The sequence below is a fragment of the Protopterus annectens genome, chromosome 1.part0, assembly GCF_019279795.1.
Source record: "Protopterus annectens isolate FY-2018-M chromosome 1.part0, PAN1.0, whole genome shotgun sequence".
Taxonomy (NCBI): domain Eukaryota; kingdom Metazoa; phylum Chordata; order Ceratodontiformes; family Protopteridae; genus Protopterus; species Protopterus annectens.
The window spans coordinates 1,403,860,200-1,403,881,899 of NC_056725.1; the positions used below are offsets into that span (position 1 = coordinate 1,403,860,200).

At 38.6% G+C, this 21,700-nt stretch overlaps 1 protein-coding gene across 1 annotated transcript in view; it reads right to left on the reverse strand.

The window, feature by feature from the left end:
* PPP1R14A (protein phosphatase 1 regulatory inhibitor subunit 14A) overlaps window positions 1-21,700 on the reverse strand; it is a gene marked incomplete in the record, with an annotated part of 636,488 nt that overhangs the window by 1,187 nt on the left and 613,601 nt on the right. Inside the window, 1 exon segment of the mRNA XM_044067304.1 lies at window positions 1-1,329. This exon segment is cut by the window's left edge and continues 1,187 nt beyond it. Within this exon segment, the coding sequence (XP_043923239.1) occupies window positions 1,201-1,329 (129 nt within the window).

Consider the following 21,700-nt stretch of genomic DNA (forward strand, 5'->3'; position numbering starts at 1 on the left):
TCTTTTCTTTTGTTTTTTAGCTGGTGTCTTTGTAATGTCTGGCATATTAAATACTTATTTCCAATAGCGTTACAGAAGCACAGATTTAAAAGTATATATTGCATGGTGTAACCATTCAGAATCCTGATATTAATTCAAACAGACAAACCTACAAAGAAGCATATAACTCACATCTACTGTTATTTATTCATTCATTAATGCATTCATTTATTCTCCAGTACTTCTGTTTTATCCTGTTCAGGGCTCCAAAGAAGCTGGAGCCTATCACAGTAAGCTATGGATGTGTAACAAAGAACCAGTCCTCAGTATGACCCTATGGGGTACATACAAGACACCTATGAGTAATTAAATAGACTGCCAAGTTAATCAACTTCAACAGTGGGGAAATGTATTAAAACGGTGTTTATTGCGGTAGACTACAACAATTGCAGCTCGTTTTAGAACAGAAGTATTCACACTTTAGTTTGCATGCATATCAAGTCAGTCATATAAATGCAATGAAAAACAGAAACTGCATATTATTCAAACATAATGAAATATTAAAACATTGATACCATAATTAGGATCGGGCACTTAATGCAGAGTGTCTGTGTTGGTGGGCACTTGTGCACTTAAGTATCATATCTGTACATGTGACAAAACAAGCCTATCATTAAGTTTCAAAGGTAGTTAAATAAAGGAAAACATCCTTGCAGTGATGTTACAGCATTCCACACCACAATGTAAAACTCTAATAATAATTATAAAATTATAATACTTGCAAAAAACATTACTAGCCTTTACTTAGTAAATGTAACATTATACGTGACAATGCTATATTTTTATCTATCAGAGAGGAAGTTTACAAAGGAGTGATCTGGTGAATTGTCATCTAGAAACTATTGTATGTCAAAGGGTTCCTAAAAAAAAAAAAGGTGAAAAAGAACATGTACACATATTCTTAACGACAGCTAATATCTTCCAAATTGAAAAGCTGTCATTCTATATTTCTGTTTTTCTGGACACTGCTTTATGCATCACAAATTATAATTTAGGCAAAACATCTTTGTGCCATAACTGTGAAACTAATATTCATTATTTTTAACATAACATAAGGGTTTATAATATGCCTTCACATAAAACATGCCACATGGTGCTTTACTTTACAAGTCCTTCAGTTTCAGAAAAGAAACAGCAGCTTTGAAGAATCTTCAGCCATTTTCAGTCTTCCTCTTCTACAACTTGTACTTCAAGTCGTGTCTTGGCCCCCAGGTTCTCAATGCCATTTTTCTGTAAAACATTTTGTTTCTGAAGACCATGTAATTTGGTTAACAACTCATTGGTGAATTCCTGAAAATAAATTACAAACAAGCAGGTGTAAGTTAATCCACAAATACATACACGTATATCACAGCATCTGCATTTCTCACTCTTACTATTGATTTCTTCCAGCATGTTATGGATGGACCTTTTTAGTGCGGTATACAAACACGTGGTGTCAGACTGTTTCGTAGGTGACTGCATCAGTGCACACTAGATGTCTTTCTAGCAGCAGACCATTACCAATGACATACGAGCCCCCAAACTCTGCAGGATCCTATTACGAACAGTAACATGCAGCAGTTGGCATCGCTATGTCAATGCTACAGTTTTTGCTGGCAGTCCCAAGTACTTCCAGATGTAATTTCTAACCAGCTCCCTAATAGATCTTAGTACCCATTTTTACTTTTAAATAACTGATGTGCACCTAGGGGAGGGGGCAGTCTTTCACACTGCTGCAGCAAATGTACAAAAAAAAAAAACAGTGAATCTATCTGGAAGACACATATAATGCATCACATTTAACACAATTTGGCATGCCCACACAAGTAAATTAATCAACTTAATTTGCCAAAATCCTGAGTTAATTTGTAGATCATCACATAATTCTGTTTGAAGTTAAAAATGTAAGGTACAATAACAGGCAACCATTACACTTCCAATACTGCATTTTAGCATTTGACACCTTAACTGATCATATTGCCCATCTTCTATTTCCCTGAAACAAACTTATAAAGGGAGATACGAAAGTGGGTAGTTTATTTTGACTAGCATTTCTATACATATTACAGAAAGGGTGAGGAACATCACAACACTCGACTGGAGATAACTGCTTTAATCACACAAATGGAGGCAAATACCACAACAACTAAGCACTTTCACCTCGGGTTCCATAGGCATCATCAGAGTTGCAAAATTCAAATAATGAATGACAGCTTAAATAGCCTCTCAAATTATCCAATTACAATAATTGACCAATGAAAACACAGTTAATTCACAGACCATTATGCATCGTAAAAACCTTTTGTTAAAAAATATGTGCATGTCCACAGACCCTTTTAGGGTATATAAAAATCTTTTTCCTCTTTTCATTCAAATCTTAAAACACAATATTCACTAAATAGTGAAATTAGGTAAAACAAGAAGTGCTTGAACCTTATAACTTTTGAAATGTATTTCCATTTTAAATTAATTTTTAACCTAAAACTGTCAAAACACACAAGCCCTGTGCTTTAATATGGGGGCTAAAGAAATGTGGTCATTAAGCCATGGTGATACTGTGGCATTCAGTCTCATCTGCCGCTTACTTTCTTTTATTGCCACCTCCATTTTAAGGTCACCACCCCTATCATTTTGCTGAACCTTGTCAATCACAAAAAAATACATTTTTTAAAATTGACAAATTGAATGAACATAAAGGGCATTATGTAAATCTTTGTTTTTAATAGCCCTGACATGTTCCCCAATTCTCTCTTTTAGCTTGCGCACAGTCTTACCAACATAGAAAGACATGCAAGTCACACAACTAGCAATGTAAACCAACATAGTGGTGTTACAACTAAATTTCCCTGGGCATCTCAAAGTTTGATCATAATTCACTACAGTTATATACGGACCATCATTGATGAATTTGCAAAATTTACACATCCCACATTTAGACATGAGGGAAACGTAACTAGTTCTGAAATTCGATTCTAGTATGTTTTTAATGTTCTTTCCCCTACTAAACACTATTTTAGGATTGCTGCCAAAGAGTTGCTTGGTCCCTTCATTGAAACAAATACAGGTTTTGTTAACAATGGAACATATTTTTTTGGGAATTAGTGTAATAGAGCAGGACCATTAGATCTGTGGCCATCTGTTGGGGTCCAGAATTTGTTTGGATATTACCCTCAATCAAGATAGGAAGTAAAGATGTTTTTCTCTTAATTAAGATTTCCTTCTTAGTCTTAATCAATATACTTGGGGGATATCCCCTCTACAAAAACATCCCTATTAAAATGTACAGTTCTTTGGTGAAATCAACATCTTCGCTCACAATGCGAGATAATCTTAAGTGTGCCCCTACCTTTGCCAACTTAGTACTCCTTGAATGGGACAGAAGATTTGTGTTTGGCTCTGAATTCCAGGATAAAACTGTTTTATACAATCGATTTCTGGATGATTTACTTATCCTGTGGAGGGGATCTGAGCAGGAGGCTACAGAGTTTGTCAATTATTTGAATTCCACTAGTGATTTTTTAAAATTTACAAGTACATGGAAACCCGATGAGATTGATTTCTTTGACATTAAGCTGTTCAAGAGCCAAAGGAACCAGGGACTGTGTAGCACTATTTTTAGGAAAAAGTCATATTTAAACAGTATGCTGCATTTCAAGAGTTGTCACCCTTCACATCAGTTAAAAAGTATAGTCACGGGTCAAATAGTGAGATTATCTCGCCTTGTGAGCAAAGATGTTGATTTCACCAAAGAACTGTAAATTTTAATAGGGATGTTTTTGGAGAGGGGATATCCCCTAAGCATGTCAATTAAAACTAAGAAGGAAATCTTGATTAAGAGAAAAACATCTTTTCTTCCCATCTTGATTGAGGGTAATGTCCAAACAAATTCTGGACCCAGACAGATGACCAGAGATGTAATGGTCCTGCGCTATAACACTGATTCCCAAAAAAATTGTTCCATTGTTAACAAAACCTGGAATGTTTGTTTCTGTGTAGGGACCAAGCAACTCTGACAGCAAGCCTAAAATAGTGTTTAGTAGGGAAAAGAACATTAAAACATACTTACTAGAATGGAAGTTTAGAACTAGTTATGTTTCCCTCATGTATAAATGTGGGATGTGTAAATTTTGTAAATTTATCAATGATGGTCCATATGTAACTGTAGTGAATTATAATCAAATTGAGATGCCCATGGAAATGTAGTTGTAACCCCACTATGTTGGTTTACATTGCTAGTTGTGTGACTTGCACGTCTTTCTATGTTGGTAAGACGGTGCGCAAGCTAAGAGAGAGAATTGGGGAACATGTCAGGGCTATTAAAAACAAAGATTCACATAATGCCCTTTATGTTCATAGTACTCAATGTGTCAATTTTAAAAATTTTATTTTTGTTTTTGTGATCGACAAGGTCCAGCAAAATGATTGGGGTGGTGACCCTAAAATGGAGGTGGCAATAAAAGAAAGTAATTGGCAGATGAGATTGAATGCCACAGTATCACCGGGGCTTAATGACATTTCTTTAGCAACCATATTAAAGCAAAGGGCTTGTGTGGTTTGACAGTTTAAGGTTAAACATTAATTAAAAATGGAAATGCATTTCAAAAGTTGTAAGGTTCAAGCACTTCTTGTTTTACCTAATTTCCCTTTTTAGTGAATATTGTGTTTTAAGATTTGAATGAAAAGAGAAAAAATATTTTTATATACCCTAAAAGGGTCTGTGAGGACACACATTTTTTTAACAAAAGGTTTTTACGATGCATAATGGTCTCTGAATTAACTGTGTGTTTTCATTGCTCAGTTATTGTAATTGGATAATTTGGGACGGTATTTAAGCTGTTATTCATTATTTGAATTTTACAACTCTGATGCCTATGGAACCAGAGGTGAAAGCGTTTAGTTGTTGTGGTATTTGCCTCCATTTGTGTGATTAAAGCAGTTTTTTTTTTTTTTTTTTATCATTTTCATCATTTTTATTGGCTTTGCCTTTTGGCCTTAGATATATTACAGAAAGGGGAATGGCCACAGTCATCCTGTCTTGGTTTAAAAGAAAGGCAAATTGCATTTCATATGATCAGGCACACATATGCCTAAAGGGTTCGAACATTCAAACTTGAGATTACATATTCACTCCAATTGCTGATTAATCCTATTAAGGGCTGTGATGGGATTTATTCAACTCAAAAAGTCCAGGAATAGATTTATATGAGCTTTTGTAAATACAGACAGAAGACTTTAGTTCTGAAAGAAGTGAGGTCAGCTAAAGAAGCTGACATCCAAATGGAATACACATGCTGGGGGAAATGATTCAAAATAGGATGTGTGCATATAAAGTTAAGAGCATGTTTCATGTGTATGGTATTGGGAAGAACAGATAGGTCGATGGGAAGAACAGACAGGTCGGTGAGTGGTGTTCAAAAGTGGAAAATAGTTAAAGGACTTCAAACATATGAACAAAAATGCTTAAACAGCTGTGATTTTAATTGTCCACAATTAAGCATTATTTATAATCTTTCATAAAGTAACAAAACCCTGTAAACCTTAAATTATTTTGCATATTCATTTAATTTACAAATATCTACTTCATCTAGTTTAGGTTGCAAAGTGAGACATAGCCTATTCTAGCATTACTGGGTGCAAGGCAGAGAAACTAAACCAGGATGGAGCAGCAGTCCATTGCACACGTGCACACGCATGCACATACCCTGTACAGGCAATCCGGAGGCTCTCCAATTCATCAATGGTGCCTTCATGAAAACCCACAGGGAGGACAAGTAGACTCTGCAGAGAAAACACACTAGGCTCAGAAATGAAATGGAAAACCAAGTCCTGGAAAGCAGCGATGCTAACAAATCATTGTGCTGCACAAGTGAACATAAAATACCAATCACATTCACTGGGTGCTTTACACAAAAGAATGCATTTCCATTTTCAGGTAACAGTATTGAGAATGGTAGTTAAAGGTTGCCTTCATCAAATTTATTGCTGGCTTTTAACGTTGATATGTGGAAAACTTTTTCCACATAACTGCAACACAAGCATTTCTAGATAGAACATCAGGAATACGAACAGGAAAATCAGTCTAGTTCGCCAACTGCATTAAAAAAGGACACAAACTTGTTTTTGACTTGACTTTATAAATGGGCATGCACACTGACAGATGTGAAATGCATCAGTAAATAAAGAAAGCTCTGAATGAAAAGCAGTGCATTACATATGCCAGAGTGCATATGTAATTAAGCCCCTATCAAAAAAGGAATTAAGACCCTATCATCCAGGCAGTCAGTTAGTGATGATTGATGTCGGGATGAATCAAGCATCCCTGTTCTTGTGCAAGTAGATCCATTCTGAGAAGAATCTTGTGGTAATTGCCCCTGGCTATTTCCCAAGAAAGGGAGAACAATGACTGCCCAAGTCAAAAAAGGGAGTCACCACAATGACCTTGCGGAATTCCTTCTGTATCTCCAGAACTACCGTGGATATTGGTGGAAATGGTGAAAAGGCATACAGGTACATTCCTGTCCAAAGAAATGAAAAGGGAGCTGTATTCCAGGCCTTCTTTCATGGAGTCTTGTAACACATTTTGCCAGTTGACTGTTCAAAGAGGAGGCAAAGCAATATACTTGAGGAATTCCCCACAGATGGACCAAATCTTGGAAGAACCCCTGATCTAGTTTTCCATTCACGAGGGTCTGACCTGGTTCTACTCAGCTTGTCTGCCACACAATTTGAGATTGTACTGTAATGTTATAGCCCAGCTTACAAGGCTAGTCAACAAAGGAGGTAGGACCTGGCTCTCCCCTTGCTTGTTCATGTACCACATGATTGTGGTATTGTTTGTAACCACCTGATGAGGTCCTGGGGTCCAAAGATAGTTCAGAGAAAGAAGCGTCTTCATCAGGGCAAACATCTCTTTAATATTAATGTGCTTGCATCTGTCCTTGGTGTCCCACACCCCCTGCACTTTTATCCCTCCTGAAACTGCTCCCCAAGCAAAGTCTGAAGTGTCTGAGGTGACTGACTGCTTTGGAGCAGGGCGGAAAAGTGGAAACCTGGACTATTTGTTGCCTCCACCAAAAGAGCTCTCTGACAAACCCCAGTACTGGGATCAAGATGAAGGGTGCTGATGCTGGGATCAAATAGATTTCAGATACCACTGTATCCTTCTCATGTGGAGTCTTGCCAGGGGTTTCATGAGAATCATAGATGCCATGACACCCAAAATCCTGAGGTATTCCCTTGCAGTGATTAAAGTCCGAGTGGAAAACCTTAGAAGCAGATTTAAATTAAGATGTATTTTTTCCTCTGGAAGAAAAGCTCTTTGAACTGAGGTGTCTAGTTGACATCCCAGGAACACAATCCTACGCAAAGGAGTCAAGAAAGACTTTTGAATGTTCTCTTAGAATCCCAGCTTGTGCAACAAATCTCTCATCCAAGAGAGATAGATTCCTGACACTTTGAAAAAGATTACGCAAAGATAAGCAAGTTATCTAAATATGAAAAAATGTGGATGCCCTGTAGCCCACAATGAGCTATAACTGGAGCTAGACACTCATGAACATTCTTGGTGCAGTGGATAGTCCAACGGGTAAGGTAGAGAACTGTTAACGTGATCCAGACACAAAACCTTAAGAAACATCTGAAGCTTGGATGAATATGGATAGCAAAACAATCTTTCATGAATAGTGTTACCTGGAAATTTGAAAGAGAATGAAAAGGTTAAAGGTTGTGAAGTGACATTTTGAATTTGGGCACCATCACAAACAGTTTTAGGAAAGAATTGGTCTCCAAACATTTTCTTCCTTTGTCACTTGGAACATCCTTGAATAAAACCTCTTCCCACCTGGGAAGGAGAAACTGGTTTATTACTCTTTGGGACAGGATGTGATGAAGAGATGGAAGCAAGACAGATTCTGATTTGCAGGATGAGGAATGACCCCCTTGGAAAGCAAGCATTTCCTCCCACTGCCATCTTTAACCCCGCTGAATGAGTTTCAGAACCCATTTGCCTGAAACAATCTGTTGCCAACAAGAAAAAAATGGAGATTCAGACTTCTGGAAGAGAATAGCGGCCAGGGTGCAAGATGGATCACAAGGTTTTGAATACATGTTCAGACATATTGCAGTGTCCTTGGTTTTGTGAGGTTTGAGACTTCTTTTGGAACCCCCTTGCCACTTCTTAAATTTTTGTTTACCTGAATTCAGTTGAGATTTCTTTTTTTTTTGCCAAAATTGGATAAGGAGAAAAAAATCCCTTGTACAATTTGGAAGATGATGAATGAGAAATCTTAGATTCCCAGGATCAACATACACCTTCATCACATGTTTTGGTCACCTCTGTGGCAGAGGTGCCAAACACAATCTCTATCCAAGGGAGAATTCAGAATCTCATTTTTTACACCATCTGGGCCCTGAAAAAAGTATCGGATTCATACACATTCTGCAAACAATGAGTAGTGACTGATGCAACAAAAGAAACTAAGAAATTTCCAGCAGATTTTTCTTCACAAGAAGAAACTGAAGATGAAACATTCTTCATACTTTCACAATTTTTCAGAACATATAAGCCTGAGAATTCAAAATTCTGAAAATAAAAGTTGAAAAGTATATACTTTTTTCCAATACCTATCAATAATCTTCTCATCCTTATTAAAAAGACTAGGATTGGAATTAACTAAGTGCTTAGCAGCAGTGCTGGGTCTGATTTGGGAATAGTTTATAAAACTGTAAAGGACAACTTTATACATCCTATCTGCCTTTTTAGGGATAGCAGGCTATCAGGAAAATTGCAAACAGTAAGAGACACATCCTTTAAAGCAGACAGGACAAAAGGAATGGGTGTACATTCTGGAAAATCCTACTTTAACAACTCAAAAGTATTTTTTTTTTTTTTAGAGACTGAGAAACCTCAGTGTTCTTCCAGTGAAGACACTAGAACATTCTAACAGCAGTCTCACAGAAAGAGAACCCCCTATATGAAGAAACTAAGCGCTTCTTAATCTGAATCAGAAATTTGATGACAAAAGCCTGAATCTGTCTCTACATCTTCCTGTTCAGATTCATAATCCTAAATCTCTTCAGGAAATGAGGAATCCCTTTCTTTTACCAGAAATTGCTTTACAAGACGGATCAATAGCCTGGATTAAACCGCGATCCAGTCTCAGTAAACTACTCCTATCCAAACAAATTTGAGGAGGAGTAGATACATTCTTGGTTTTCTGTTTTTTTTTGGAAGAAAAATGGGTTCACACGTGTTACTAATGGCAGCTGCAGCTTCCCCAGCGATGGACACAGCATTCTGACACAACAGGGAAACCTTCCCTGTTCCCTCTCTCAAGACAGACAAAAGCGGCTCTCCCTTGTCCACTGAGGGGATGCAAACACCTGCAGAGGATGTGGCTATCCTGTGGTCTATAGTTACCGTAGGCGCTATACCAGGGTGATCAGGGGTAAAAATAAGTGGTCTGAGGTATAACAAATGGCCACAAAAGAGTCATCCAACCCGCAGCTGAAGCAAACTGCTAGCCTGCTTTGGTGACAAAGGCTGTTTGCTTAAATGTTTCGTTTTGTGGCTTGAAGAAGGTGTGATCATGGGACCGGTAATCTCTTCCATGGTCAAACCGAAAATGGTGCCTCTTTCCTACTTAAGAGGAGCAGTAAATGTAAAACTACCAGTCCAAACGTTACTTTTTGATAGAAAAAAAAACACAGTAAAAATCATTTTAAAACAGTATTGCAGACCCACATTGGACAAATGAACAGAATTTGTCCATAGAAAATATATTTTCAGTTAGTTTACATGACTTTTAACCGGCAAAAAAAATTGCTCTGTTTAAAAGAATTTAGCAGTCCAGAGACGGTCTGTTAAAATACAACACTCCTAGCTTTAAAATAACTTGTAGAGGAAAGTAAAAAACTACAATAAAATTAAGACAATGGGAGAGTTTCCCCCAATGGGAACTTATCTGCCCAGCAAAGAAAAGCAGAAGCCAAATGCCTATCCTCAACTGACTTAGAGGAGTGTACTCTAACAGCAGTAAAGCTCTGAAGGGTGTCATGCCCAAACCTGTCAGCTCAGCTCAAGGTGCTTGACAGCTTGGGCACATGGAAGCTGTCTGGCTGTTATATCCTTGGCAGGATATAACCCATATAGCTAAGACTACTGCAGCAGAGATCAACATAAAGAATATCAAGATATACTGAAGGAGTTTAAACCTTTAAACACTGCTTCACCATTGCTGATAACAGAATTTGGCTATGATCTTAACTACACTTAGAAAATGTGGTAGGAAGGAAACCTAGTCAATCTATAGCTATGGGAATTCCACAAAAAACAGAAAATTGAAAAACAAAATCTTACATAAACTCCGTTTTATGCCAGTTAAGAACCTTGCTCTCATCTTTGGTGTTTTCAAACAACAAATGACAAAACAAATTTACGAGTATCTGCTTCACATCATGGACAGACTTTTACAAACCATCTTTTAAGTTGCTTTGTTTGCTTACTGCATGCCAGACTTTAGGACAGCAACAACTTAATTCCAAGAAAGTGGAAGTCCTGGAAGTAATGAGAACGGATGTCTGGAAAAGGGGACTATTTTGAAAAATGTGATTGCTGTGTCAGAATACACCCTTTTCTCTGAGGTATGTTAATCCTGAAGATACTATATATAAGTAGCAGAAGTGGAGGGAGTGGGAGACACAGACCCCTCCATAAACAACTTTAAATGAGAAAAGGAACTGTTCTTTTATGCCTTTGTTTTCTTTCCCATAATTCCAGAACTTGCAATTTACAGGCTCTGGAATGATAACAAGGAGCCTATTAGTGCATTCCATCAAATATGGCACAGCTGAGAAAAATATCAAGTAAAAAGCCATACCTTGTCCTCTGCTATGCAATATACCATCTATCTACTTTTTAATTTAGACCACATTACTGGTGATCCTCCCCTAAATTGTATTAACAGTAACACTATGACTATATGCTACAACTGGTTTAAGGCAAAGTACAGCAGCCCAAATTAGCACTTGATGGTGTAAACTTGAACAAGGAATTTTCCAGTGACAACACAGGACACTGCTTGGTCACACTGTATACTATTATACCTCCACTCTATACAGTTCTCTTAGGAAATACCATCAAATATAACTCCCCCGGCTAACACTAGGGAACAGGTCCTTAATGTTCTTTCTAAGGCCAAGAACACTGCATCAATGGGCCCATACAATATCCCAGGATGTCTTCTAAATAGCATGGAATATGATCTATCAGGCCCTCTGGAATTTATATACAATTGTAGCCTCCAAAAGAGGCTTTGTGCTTCATGAATGGAGAACAGCAACAGTCATTCCCTCTGCCCATAGGTGGGCCATCTACAGACCTTGGAAACTAGTGACCTATAAATCTCACAACTCTCATATGCAAAGCCATAGAAAGAATCATCATGGAAATGATCAATAATGACATATGACACCTCCAGACGCTGGACCCAACCCAGTTTGCTTTCATCAAGGGCAGGTCATGCCTACTCAACCTGGTAGACTTTTCTGAGAAGGTCACCAAAGGAATGGATGAGGGAAAAATGATTCACACTGCCTACCATGACAGGCCAAGGTATTTGTCACTCACTCCTCTCTGGCATTGTTGAAAAACTCAAGAAGTTAGGTACAAACCCTTATGTCACCCACTGGATAGCCAGCTGGCTCACAGACTGGATCCAGGAAATTAGAATTGGGGAGTCCACTCCTACAAAGAGGCCAGTCACAAGCAGAGTCCCTCAGGAATCAGTCCTGGGGCTGCTGCTTTTTGGCATTTACTTCTCTGAAGTCAAGGCCATTGTCAATGGCCTATGGCTGACTAAATCTGCAGATGACTGAAAATTAGGAGCTATCATTGAATCCCCTTCTGACACAAATGTTCTCCAGGAAGGGTTGACAGGCAAAAAAGAGGTCAGAACCAAGAACTAAAAAACTAAATGCCAAGAAATGCATAATGGTATCCTTCAGGAAGTTATCTGCCCCTGGTAACTATTATATTGACAACACACCCCTAAGAGTTGACCCAGTAGTTAGGGACTTGGGACACACAGACAGTAATTTAGCCTTTGAGCATGACGTGTCTACAGTGGTGAAGAAATCATTCTATGCTGCACAACTCATAGACAAAGGTATGGCATTTAGGTCCAAGGACTTCATTCTTCCACTGTATCTGGCACTCATCAGACCTATCACTGATTACAATCCCTTCTTTGGTATGTACCTAAGCAGACATATCCAACGACTGGAACATCCACAGAGGTTCCTCACTAAAAGAATACAGGGCATAAATAACATGCCCTATGCAGGCCACCTGAAGGCCCTATCACTATATCGTCTCCTATAGGCTGAGAAAAGATCTATGCCTGGCATACAAGGCACTGTAAGACCCAACTTTGATATAGCAAGTTTTTCGTTCCTCAGGGTTTCACTAACTGCTTATTTTCTGTCAGTCTTTTCATCTCTCTGTACTCTGATGGGGAACTTCATTGAGCCATGAGTGAACAAAATGTCCTTGTCCTGATGAAATACAGCCATCCAAATATGTTAAATGCATCATGTAATATGGTACTTAAAGAAAATGAACATAAAATCATGCAAATTAGTCAAACAAATTATTTAACATACAAGAAAGTCACTGCAAAAATGTAACTAGTTAGAGGTTAACAAAAAAAAATCTGAATATGGCTAGTTTTCACGAACAGACTGCAGACAAGGAAAATAAGCACAAACATGCAATATATGAAATCTAAAAACAATACAGGTAATAGTACTTTAATTTTTCATATTAAAGCACAGATGAAAAAAAAATGACATGGAAGAGATGCGCATTTCATATCGAACAATGGCCATCACTTTCAGCTCTAGGACCCTTTACCAAAGGAGTACCCCAGGGTTGCATACTTGCCCCACGGTTGTACTCTTCAACCTCACTAACCTTCCTATCGTTCTCTGCTATTCAAACCTAGCTTCAATCTGACCATTACTTCCTTAATTATTGGCTAAACAACCATAAGTTGCTACTAAACGCCTCCAAAACACAAAGTTTGATATCTGGAACTTCTCACAAGCAGAAAAAAAACTCGAACATTTCATCACAGCTCTCAATGTTACTCTAATAGAAATAAATACATCTAGGTTTATTGCTGGACAAGTCACAACTTTCATAATCACATTAACACATTGGAGAAAAATAAGTTAATTTTTTCCTGGTCCTGGAGCATGGCTCCCCTTCCTCATCAGACCAGCTAGAGCTGCAATAAGCAGAGGAGTCCCTCCTTGCTCAACTTGAATATGGACTCCCCATCACAGCCACAGCCTCTAATAAAAAAATCATCCACTCTACAGTCTACTGCAAACCTAATCTGACGATTAGTTTCCAAATACCTTCACTGCACTACAATCCCTTTCGTAGCCAGATAGCTCCCATTCACCTACAGAGTTGAGGAATTCATAAGGCTGCTTTTTAACTACTTCAGGGCAGGTGCCTTTTTGCCTCTTGCTCTCAAAATCCATAATAAAACCATCCCCACAACCTCAGCAACTTAGCTAAGCTTACTCATTCACTCCAGACACCTCAAAATCAAAATGCACTTTACTGACCATTCCTTCTCCACTCAAGTCAAACTCTGGCATTCCCTTCACTCTCACTTAAAAGAAATCTCCTCTTTCCCCATCTTCAAAGCACTACTCAAAGTATACCTCCATCAAAAATTTGACTGAGTGCTTTTCCACTGGAGAAACTACCTATCACTTCTACCTCAACCCTCCGTTCTCACCTGAAGCTTACCTCCTATATTTACAACTGAAATTAATCCACATTTGTTCTCTTCTGTTAATATTTGTCCATCGTTTCAGTTGTCTGCTGGACTCTGTACCTTCTGTGATTACTCCACATTTGTGAATTAGTTTTATTTTATTTCTGAATTTCCTTCCTCGGGCTGTGCCTGCAAATGGCCTGTGATTAGTGCCTACCCATGTAAAATAACTAACTAAACTAAATGGCCAACACTGATGCATGTGTGAACTTATAGGAGTTTCGACATACCATCAGGCATGGAATGGGAAATCTTTCCATTCATTAGTGATAAAGATCACATCTTACTTTGTTTTTTGTTTTTTTTGGAAATATCAAAAGTATTCAGTGAGATACATTACAGTTTTCTTTTATAGGACGTGAAGAAACATTGATTAAACTACTCAGCTGCATGGATTTTATTCTCACTGACATTACCTGTACGCTGTGTGTGCATAAACTAATTTTAAGTTCCTATTGCTGATAGGTCACATCTAAAAATAAATATTACTTTAATGTGCCTTTCACACAGGACATCAATATTCCTTCCTGCCTCCTTCACAATTAATAACAATTTTAAATATTGAAAACTGCTTTAAAAATCCTGCTTTGCACAATACAAGCTGTACTCTAGTGATGGCCCAACATTTTAACCTTAGCTGATTGTATTCATTGGCAAATACATATTGTGTTACATTAGAACTATTAAGCTTGTATTTATATTCTCAAGAAGCTTGGGAACAGCTTCATCTGAGGCAAATGACCAAGGCAGTATAGCTGATAAAGTGGGAATGAAAGCCAGACAAGATCAGTTATAAAAACATTACATATCAGCTTAATTTTAAGCTGATGTCAAAGACATTTGGCAAAGGTTTTCCCAATTAACACCCAAGTATTAGTACAAGAATCTCACTCTCCAAACAGTATCTGGTAATAGGTCAGTCAAGCTGTATAATACCATTATAAAACAGCGAAAAGATGTAAATCAAATTTGCCTAAATCACTAAATAATTAAACAATAATACTATCTGCAAAACAGAAATATCAAATGACAAAAAAAAAAAAAAAAAAAAAAAAAAAAAAAAAAAAGCACTGATCAATGCTGCAACTATTTAAAACTCAATTATATATTTATAGACTATTCAGAGGAGGAAAACCTAAAAACAAATCTCAAAGCAATCCTGACATTCCAAGTAAAAGCAAAAAAAAAAAAAGTATTGTTTAAAATAAAAACAAAGGTTGAGATTATGAGCTTCATTCTATAGTTTTCAGTTTAATTCTCAGTCTTTGCTTACATACCATGTGATTTACAGTCCTCTAGATTTGTCCTGAACTGAGGCAATTGTGCCTAGTATGTTTATGTGGCTAACAAAGACCTACCAAAATGAATGTATAGTAGATACTGGCCAGCACTGGTGGCATACCAGGGATAAAGTTCTAACCATGGCCCAGGCAACCAAGGTTCAATTAATGGTTTGGCCTATTGAATGTGCTGGCAGTACAGGATGTGTATGTTCCTATCTTGGGGAAGGACGCGTGAATGGAACTACTCGCATACTGTATAGGTCTTCAGGAGGAGGGGCCAAGATGCAACTACATGGCTTGGCAGGCAGATTTTAGGTTCAATTTGCCAACGGGTGTTAGCCATCATATTGCATGTGCAGGAGTAAGCACACCCACTATGAAAGAAGGCATTCGGAGCTTCCATGTTGACAATGGTTTCCCATCCTGCCTCCCCAGGTGGGATTAGGTAAAACAATATGCCCTCAATGCTGGAATGTTGGCAAAGACTCAAAGCACCCTCAAAGCTGCCTGAATCACTGCCCTAAGTCTCCCTCTTCATGTACAGCTCTTGCCTTTATAGAAGGCGAGACACTGGGTAAAGGAAACAAAAGACTGTGTCACAAGTGGAAGAACGCTTGACAGCTGACGGACACTAGGATGAAAACTACACAACTGTTTATTAGAAGCAAAATGTACAAATACTGGTGCAGTCTGGTGATACACAAAGTAATCTCAGTGTTATAAATCATCTTTTGCATTTTAGTTAAGTCAGATAATAATGGGAGCTCCATTGGAGATGGGGTGGGGTTCTGTCTTGGTATTCCTTCCTTCGTCCCATCTCTAGAAAGCAGTCTGGATATAGGTGTCCAGAGGACTCTCAAATTTAGTATGCTGTACTAAATCCTTACTTTAATTTCAAAATGAGATGATGCAGAGTATGTGAATACTGAGTTAAATGCAAATCTTCAAGTCTTAACTGTTTGACTCAAACTTATCAGACAGACAGTATCAAAGAAAAGTAATGCAATACAAATCCAAGATCATTTTTAATTAGAACAGCCAATCAATGTGTCTTTGGGATGTAGGAAGAAACTAGAGTAGCAGGAAAAATCCTACACAACAAAGAATGTGTTAGAATACTATCATCATCCATGCCTGGATATTTTTGCTTCTTCTGAAGTCCATATATTCAAATACACTGACAGATCACATTTCATGTAATTCATGTATCATGCTGCTTGGCATGTTACTTTCTGTCACATATGCAACCAACAGTAGGAGGGAGGCAGGGTGGAGTGAGGAGATCAGTGGAAAGGTACAAAGATAAAGAGGGAGTGATCAAAACGCAACTGGTGTACTTCAGGAAGGAAAAATATAAGGATCTCGGAGGTTACCTCCCAGAACCCTTGAGAATCTAGACAGCAGACTAGCAGACCCCATTATGGAAAACTTCAACAAGTGCAGGACCTATGTACAAGGTGGGGAGCAGGAATGATCTGGGGAAAAATACAAGCCTGTAAGCTTAATAGCAATAGCAGGGAAATCCACATAAAGAATTCAGAGGGAAAGGCTGTTAACACTCTTGGAGGGTACCCTACAAAAAAAAAAGTAAAGTTTCAGATGTAGGTAAAGAGAATGCACCAACACACTGGTAGTCCTGGAAGAAAGTTTCATAAAAGCATATAAAAACATGTATAAAACATACTGATTAACTGAAACACTGATAGATGGCGCAGTGGTGCAGCAGTAGCATTGTCACCTCACAGCAAGAGGTTCTTCAGTTTAATTCTTGGATGGAGTGCCTTCTGTGCTGAGTCTACATGTCCTCCCCTGCATTCGTGTGGGTTTCCTCCAGGTGCTCCAGTTTCCTACCACGTTTCAAAGGCATGCATTTGGAGCATTTTTTTCCCGGGCCCCTGCTGAAAATTGACTTTGTTCCAAGTTGGACTTTCCTGGTAAACAAATGTTAAATAAAATAAATTAACCTCTTGCATCTCATTACACACCAGGACTTTATCAGAATAAAGCCACACATTACTTCATTTCCTTATATCCCTAAATCCTTAATTACCATCATTAGTTAATTCAATCTACATTAAACATATTCTAACATATTTATTACTTTACTTACTATTGTTTTTTTAAAATGATTATTAGTTTATTTCATCCTGGATGATCAGTATTACACAAAAAAGTCTTACAATCTGTAAATTGTGCTAACTAATGGTAACATTGTTTTTTTCTACTGGTCCTGGTGACACTTGTGAACACTGCATTGTTTGGAAAGCTCAAATCTAAAATATGGTCACATGAACTTTGAAGCTTTTTGCATATTGTACGTCCCTGGATCCACTAAGACTACCTGATATGACTCATTTCATAAGTCACAGCTGAAATGTGAGTGTTTACTGCTGAGTCAATACGTTCATTTTGATAGAAAGAGGAGTAGATTTTTCCAGACTTTTGAAACTAGGAAGGGAGAATGCAGTTTTAATTGAGCACATTGTAATTTCTAGATATAATATAGGCTGCAAATGTATTTAACTATGTTGATTAGCAGGATATTCCCTTTGACCTTAGTAATGTACATTTTTTTTATGAATAAATTTAATGGATTCAAAGGATTTTTAGAAATTTTGATATTTATCATATTAAAAGTATTGCACAAATTTAAGATATAGGCACTTGTACTTTTAAAATGAATTCAGTGCTTTTAAGAATTATAAAATATGTATATGTCTTAACACAACAAATGTATGTACAAATTAATATTTCTAATGTAAAATAGTTTGGTAAGATAAGATTGCCTCTCACCTGTATGTTTACATCTATATTTATATCTCTATGTCTTGCTCTGTTCTATTTGTTTATTTAGAAATTTAGTTACAATAATATTAAATGAGTGAATAGGGGATCTATTAATGGTCTCAAAGGAATGTATACTTATGTAGTAATTAAATATAATGGCAAACTCTATACACTAGCTAATTTTTATTGGATCACTAGAATATGCAAGAGCGGCAAACGATCACTTAAACTTAATGCAAAGTCATTGGAAAGGTAGCTTAATTTTAGCTGGAGATTTTAATTGCATATATAGTACACAGGATACAAGTGAACAGAAGAAAGCTAAAATTCTGGTATCAGCTAAAGCTCTTACCAGATAAATCAACTAGATTACTATTGCTAATCTAATAGTAAAAGCAGAAGACAAACTGTTCTTCACTCATCATTCTTATAAGTTCATAGGTAGATACTATGCTATCTGTCCTAGGGCCTATACAAGCCTAGCCAAAAAGGTACCCTGGCTTTCGCCACCCAAGAAAATTATTTTCCTGTGCCCCTGTCGAGCACAGCCACAGAGATGATCCTCGGGATGAATTTCCTATATCCCATCCAATCAAGATTTTTCTTGAAGAGTGCTAATGAGGAGCTTTGTTTGATATAGATAGGTAGCTTGTTCCAGAGTATGGGAAGTCTCTGGGACAGGAATCTATTCCTCCAGCATGTTCTGTTTATTGTGGTGCCAAGGTTTAGGTCCCTAGAGCGTGTAGCTTGGAGGGATTGGGATTTCTTTAAGTGGATCATGTCCACTCTGGGCTTAACATAGCTTTGTATGTTAGGCAGAGATCGCCTCTGAGTACGCGATATGCGACGGAGTAAAGCTGGAGTTGTTTTTGAAACTGTCTGTATAGGGCATCTGTTTGAGGCGGTAATCCTCTGTGAGGTATTTCTGCGGCCTTTCCAGTTGTTGTAGATGTCTTGTGAGGCACATACCAAAAGGGGCGTTGTACTACAATAGGTCTGAGTGGTGAGGAGAGGAAAACAATGACCTCTTTTTTCCTGGATGAGAAACCTTTTGTGATGAGGTGTGCCACGTAGAAGGATTTCCTGACTACTGTGGCGATGTGAATATCAAAGGAGAGACTACTGTCCATCTGTGTCCCACGGTCTCTTATCCCACTTTCAGTGTTAGACTATCACCTGTGTGGTAGCTCATGGGTACAGAGTTTTTACCAAAGGGGATGACAATGCACTTTTTGGCATTGAGCTTGAGGCCATGGCTTTGACACCAGGCATCTGTCTCAGTGAGGCCCTTTTGTAAGACGTCCACATCATTAGGAGTTTCGATTATGGCTCCTAGTTTGCAGTCATCTGCGAACTTCGTTAGCGAAAGACATTCTTTGTTAGCCTGTACACTTCAGAAAAGTAGATCTCAAACAGGAGAAGACCCAGGACTGATCCCTGTGATACTCCACTTGTCACTGGTCTGAAGTCGGATTTGGAGTCTGCTACTTTCAGTGTGGGTTCTGCCAGTGAGCCAGTTGGCAACACATCTTGTGACATAGGGATTTATACCTAGTTTAGTGAGTTTATCTATAATTCCAGAGTGGGGGGACGGTGTCAAAAGCCTTGACGAGATCTAGATAGGCTGAGTGAACCACCTTACCCTTGTCTACGGCTTTGGTGACTGCTTCAAAGAAGTCAATCAGGTTTAGGAGACATGATCTGCCTTTCACAAACCCGAACTGGGTGGGGTCCAGAGTTTAGAGATTACCAATGTCTTTGTTTATAAGTTCCATGATGATACTTTCCATGGCCTTAAAGACCAGGTTCGTTAGGCTAATGGGGGTGGTAGTTCCCGTGGTCCATGTTGGCTCCCCCTTTGTAGAGTGGGATAACCGCCGTGTGTCATTCATTGGGCACAAAGCCTGAGGCTATGATTGAACATGGTGCTTAGGTGGGGTGCCAGTTCATTCTGTAGTTCATGTAGAACGCGGCCTGGGATGTTGTCAGGTGCCATGGATGCTGTTTTCTTGGCTTTGGAGTGTGGTTTTTACCTGTATGGCTGTGATTACAGGAACTCTACATTCTTCCGGTATAGAGATGGGCACTTTAGGGGGTGAGGGGGGGTAAAGTTAGCACTGAACCTATCTGCCAGGATGTTGGCAATATCAGTTCGTTCTGTATATTTAGTGCCATTGTGCTGTAACTCACAGCAGATCTGAGTCTTGCCATTGAGATTCTAGACATAGCTATAGAATGCTTTGTGGTTGTCTTTAGAATCAGTGGTTTATTTTGTTTTCATAACTAGCTTTGGAGGACTTTATGAGGGATCTCAGCTTCTTACTGAGGCTGACCAGGGAGTTCTTCCAGTCATGGGATTTTATTCTTTTCTGCAACAGTTTCTTTCTTCTGTTGTAGAGTTTGTTTATGGGAGGGGACCACCAGATTGGCTTCCTTTTTTTGGAGGATAGCATCTTGGTTCTGTTAGGGATAGCACAATCCATGCACTTGTGTAAGTGCTTATAAAGTGCATTTGTGTAGGACTTAGCAATCGTCCCTCTATTGTCTGTCTGCATAGGTGTCATGAAGTTTGCCACTTCTGTCTTAAGAAGCGTGAAGTTGGCTTTGGAGAATTTTTTTTACAGTGGTTTCCCTAATGGGGGTGGGATGTGGCTGTCTAGGCTGATTAGCTTGTGCTCAGATCTGACCAATGAGGAATTGACCTTTGGTGTGGAACACCGGTTGCTCATGTTGGTAATGAGTAGATCTAGGATATTGCTGCCCCTGGTGGGGATGTGGATAAGCTGATCCAAGGCAATGGAATTTAGGAATTCCAGAAAACGTTGAGCAAGATATTTTTCCCAGTTAATGGTGGGGTAGTTCAAATCATCCATTAGGGTGTTGGGTTGTACCCTAATATTTTCCAGTGTATCAAGAAATGAGGAGTGGAAATCCTGGGGCATGGTGGGGGATCTGTAGCAAGTTACAATTTGGATTGCGGTCTTGCCCAGAGAGTTAGTTACACTTGGATAATCTCAGATGCATTATGCTGAGCAACTAGCCTGGAGGTGTGGATATCCTTAATGAATATGGACACGCCTCCACCTTTAGTGTTTCGGTCCAGGTTAGGTGGCCAAAAGGTGTGGTATGAATTATAGCCTGGTAATGCAGGGGTGCTCTCTGGAGCCTTGAACCAGGTCTCTGTCACTGCACAGATGTCGATGTTCTCCATTTTAAGGAGTGCCTCGAATGAATGCATTTTGAGGTTTAGACTTCTAGCACTGAGTAGCATTACCCTCAGATTTTGTTTGCTTGTACCTATTATGGTGGTGAATTTGTCATTTGAACCTTGCCTAAAAAAGGCACTATAGCGGTGGCAATAGCCTTAGCCAGTATCCAGAATCCCAGGGACAACAGGGTGCAGGCCATCTCTGGCAAAATATCTTGGTCTGTCGATCATGTCATCCCAGGCAGACAGATACTGGATCCCCTTAGAATGACAACAGAAGCTTAGCCAATTGTTGAAGTCAATCATTTTGTCATTGTACTCTGGTATCATTCTGGGTAATGGCAGGATGCTACTCAGGGCTAGGGTCATACCTGCTTGGGCTGCAAGATTGGAGAGCTCCTCCATGTCTCTTTTCATGTAGTCCAGGGAGGTTCTTCTCAGGTCATTCACAGCAACATAGACAATGACAGAGTTATATTTGTACTTTTTGTGGAATGACCTGAGTGCGTGCATTATGTGGCAGATCCTGGCACCTGACAGGCAACTGACAG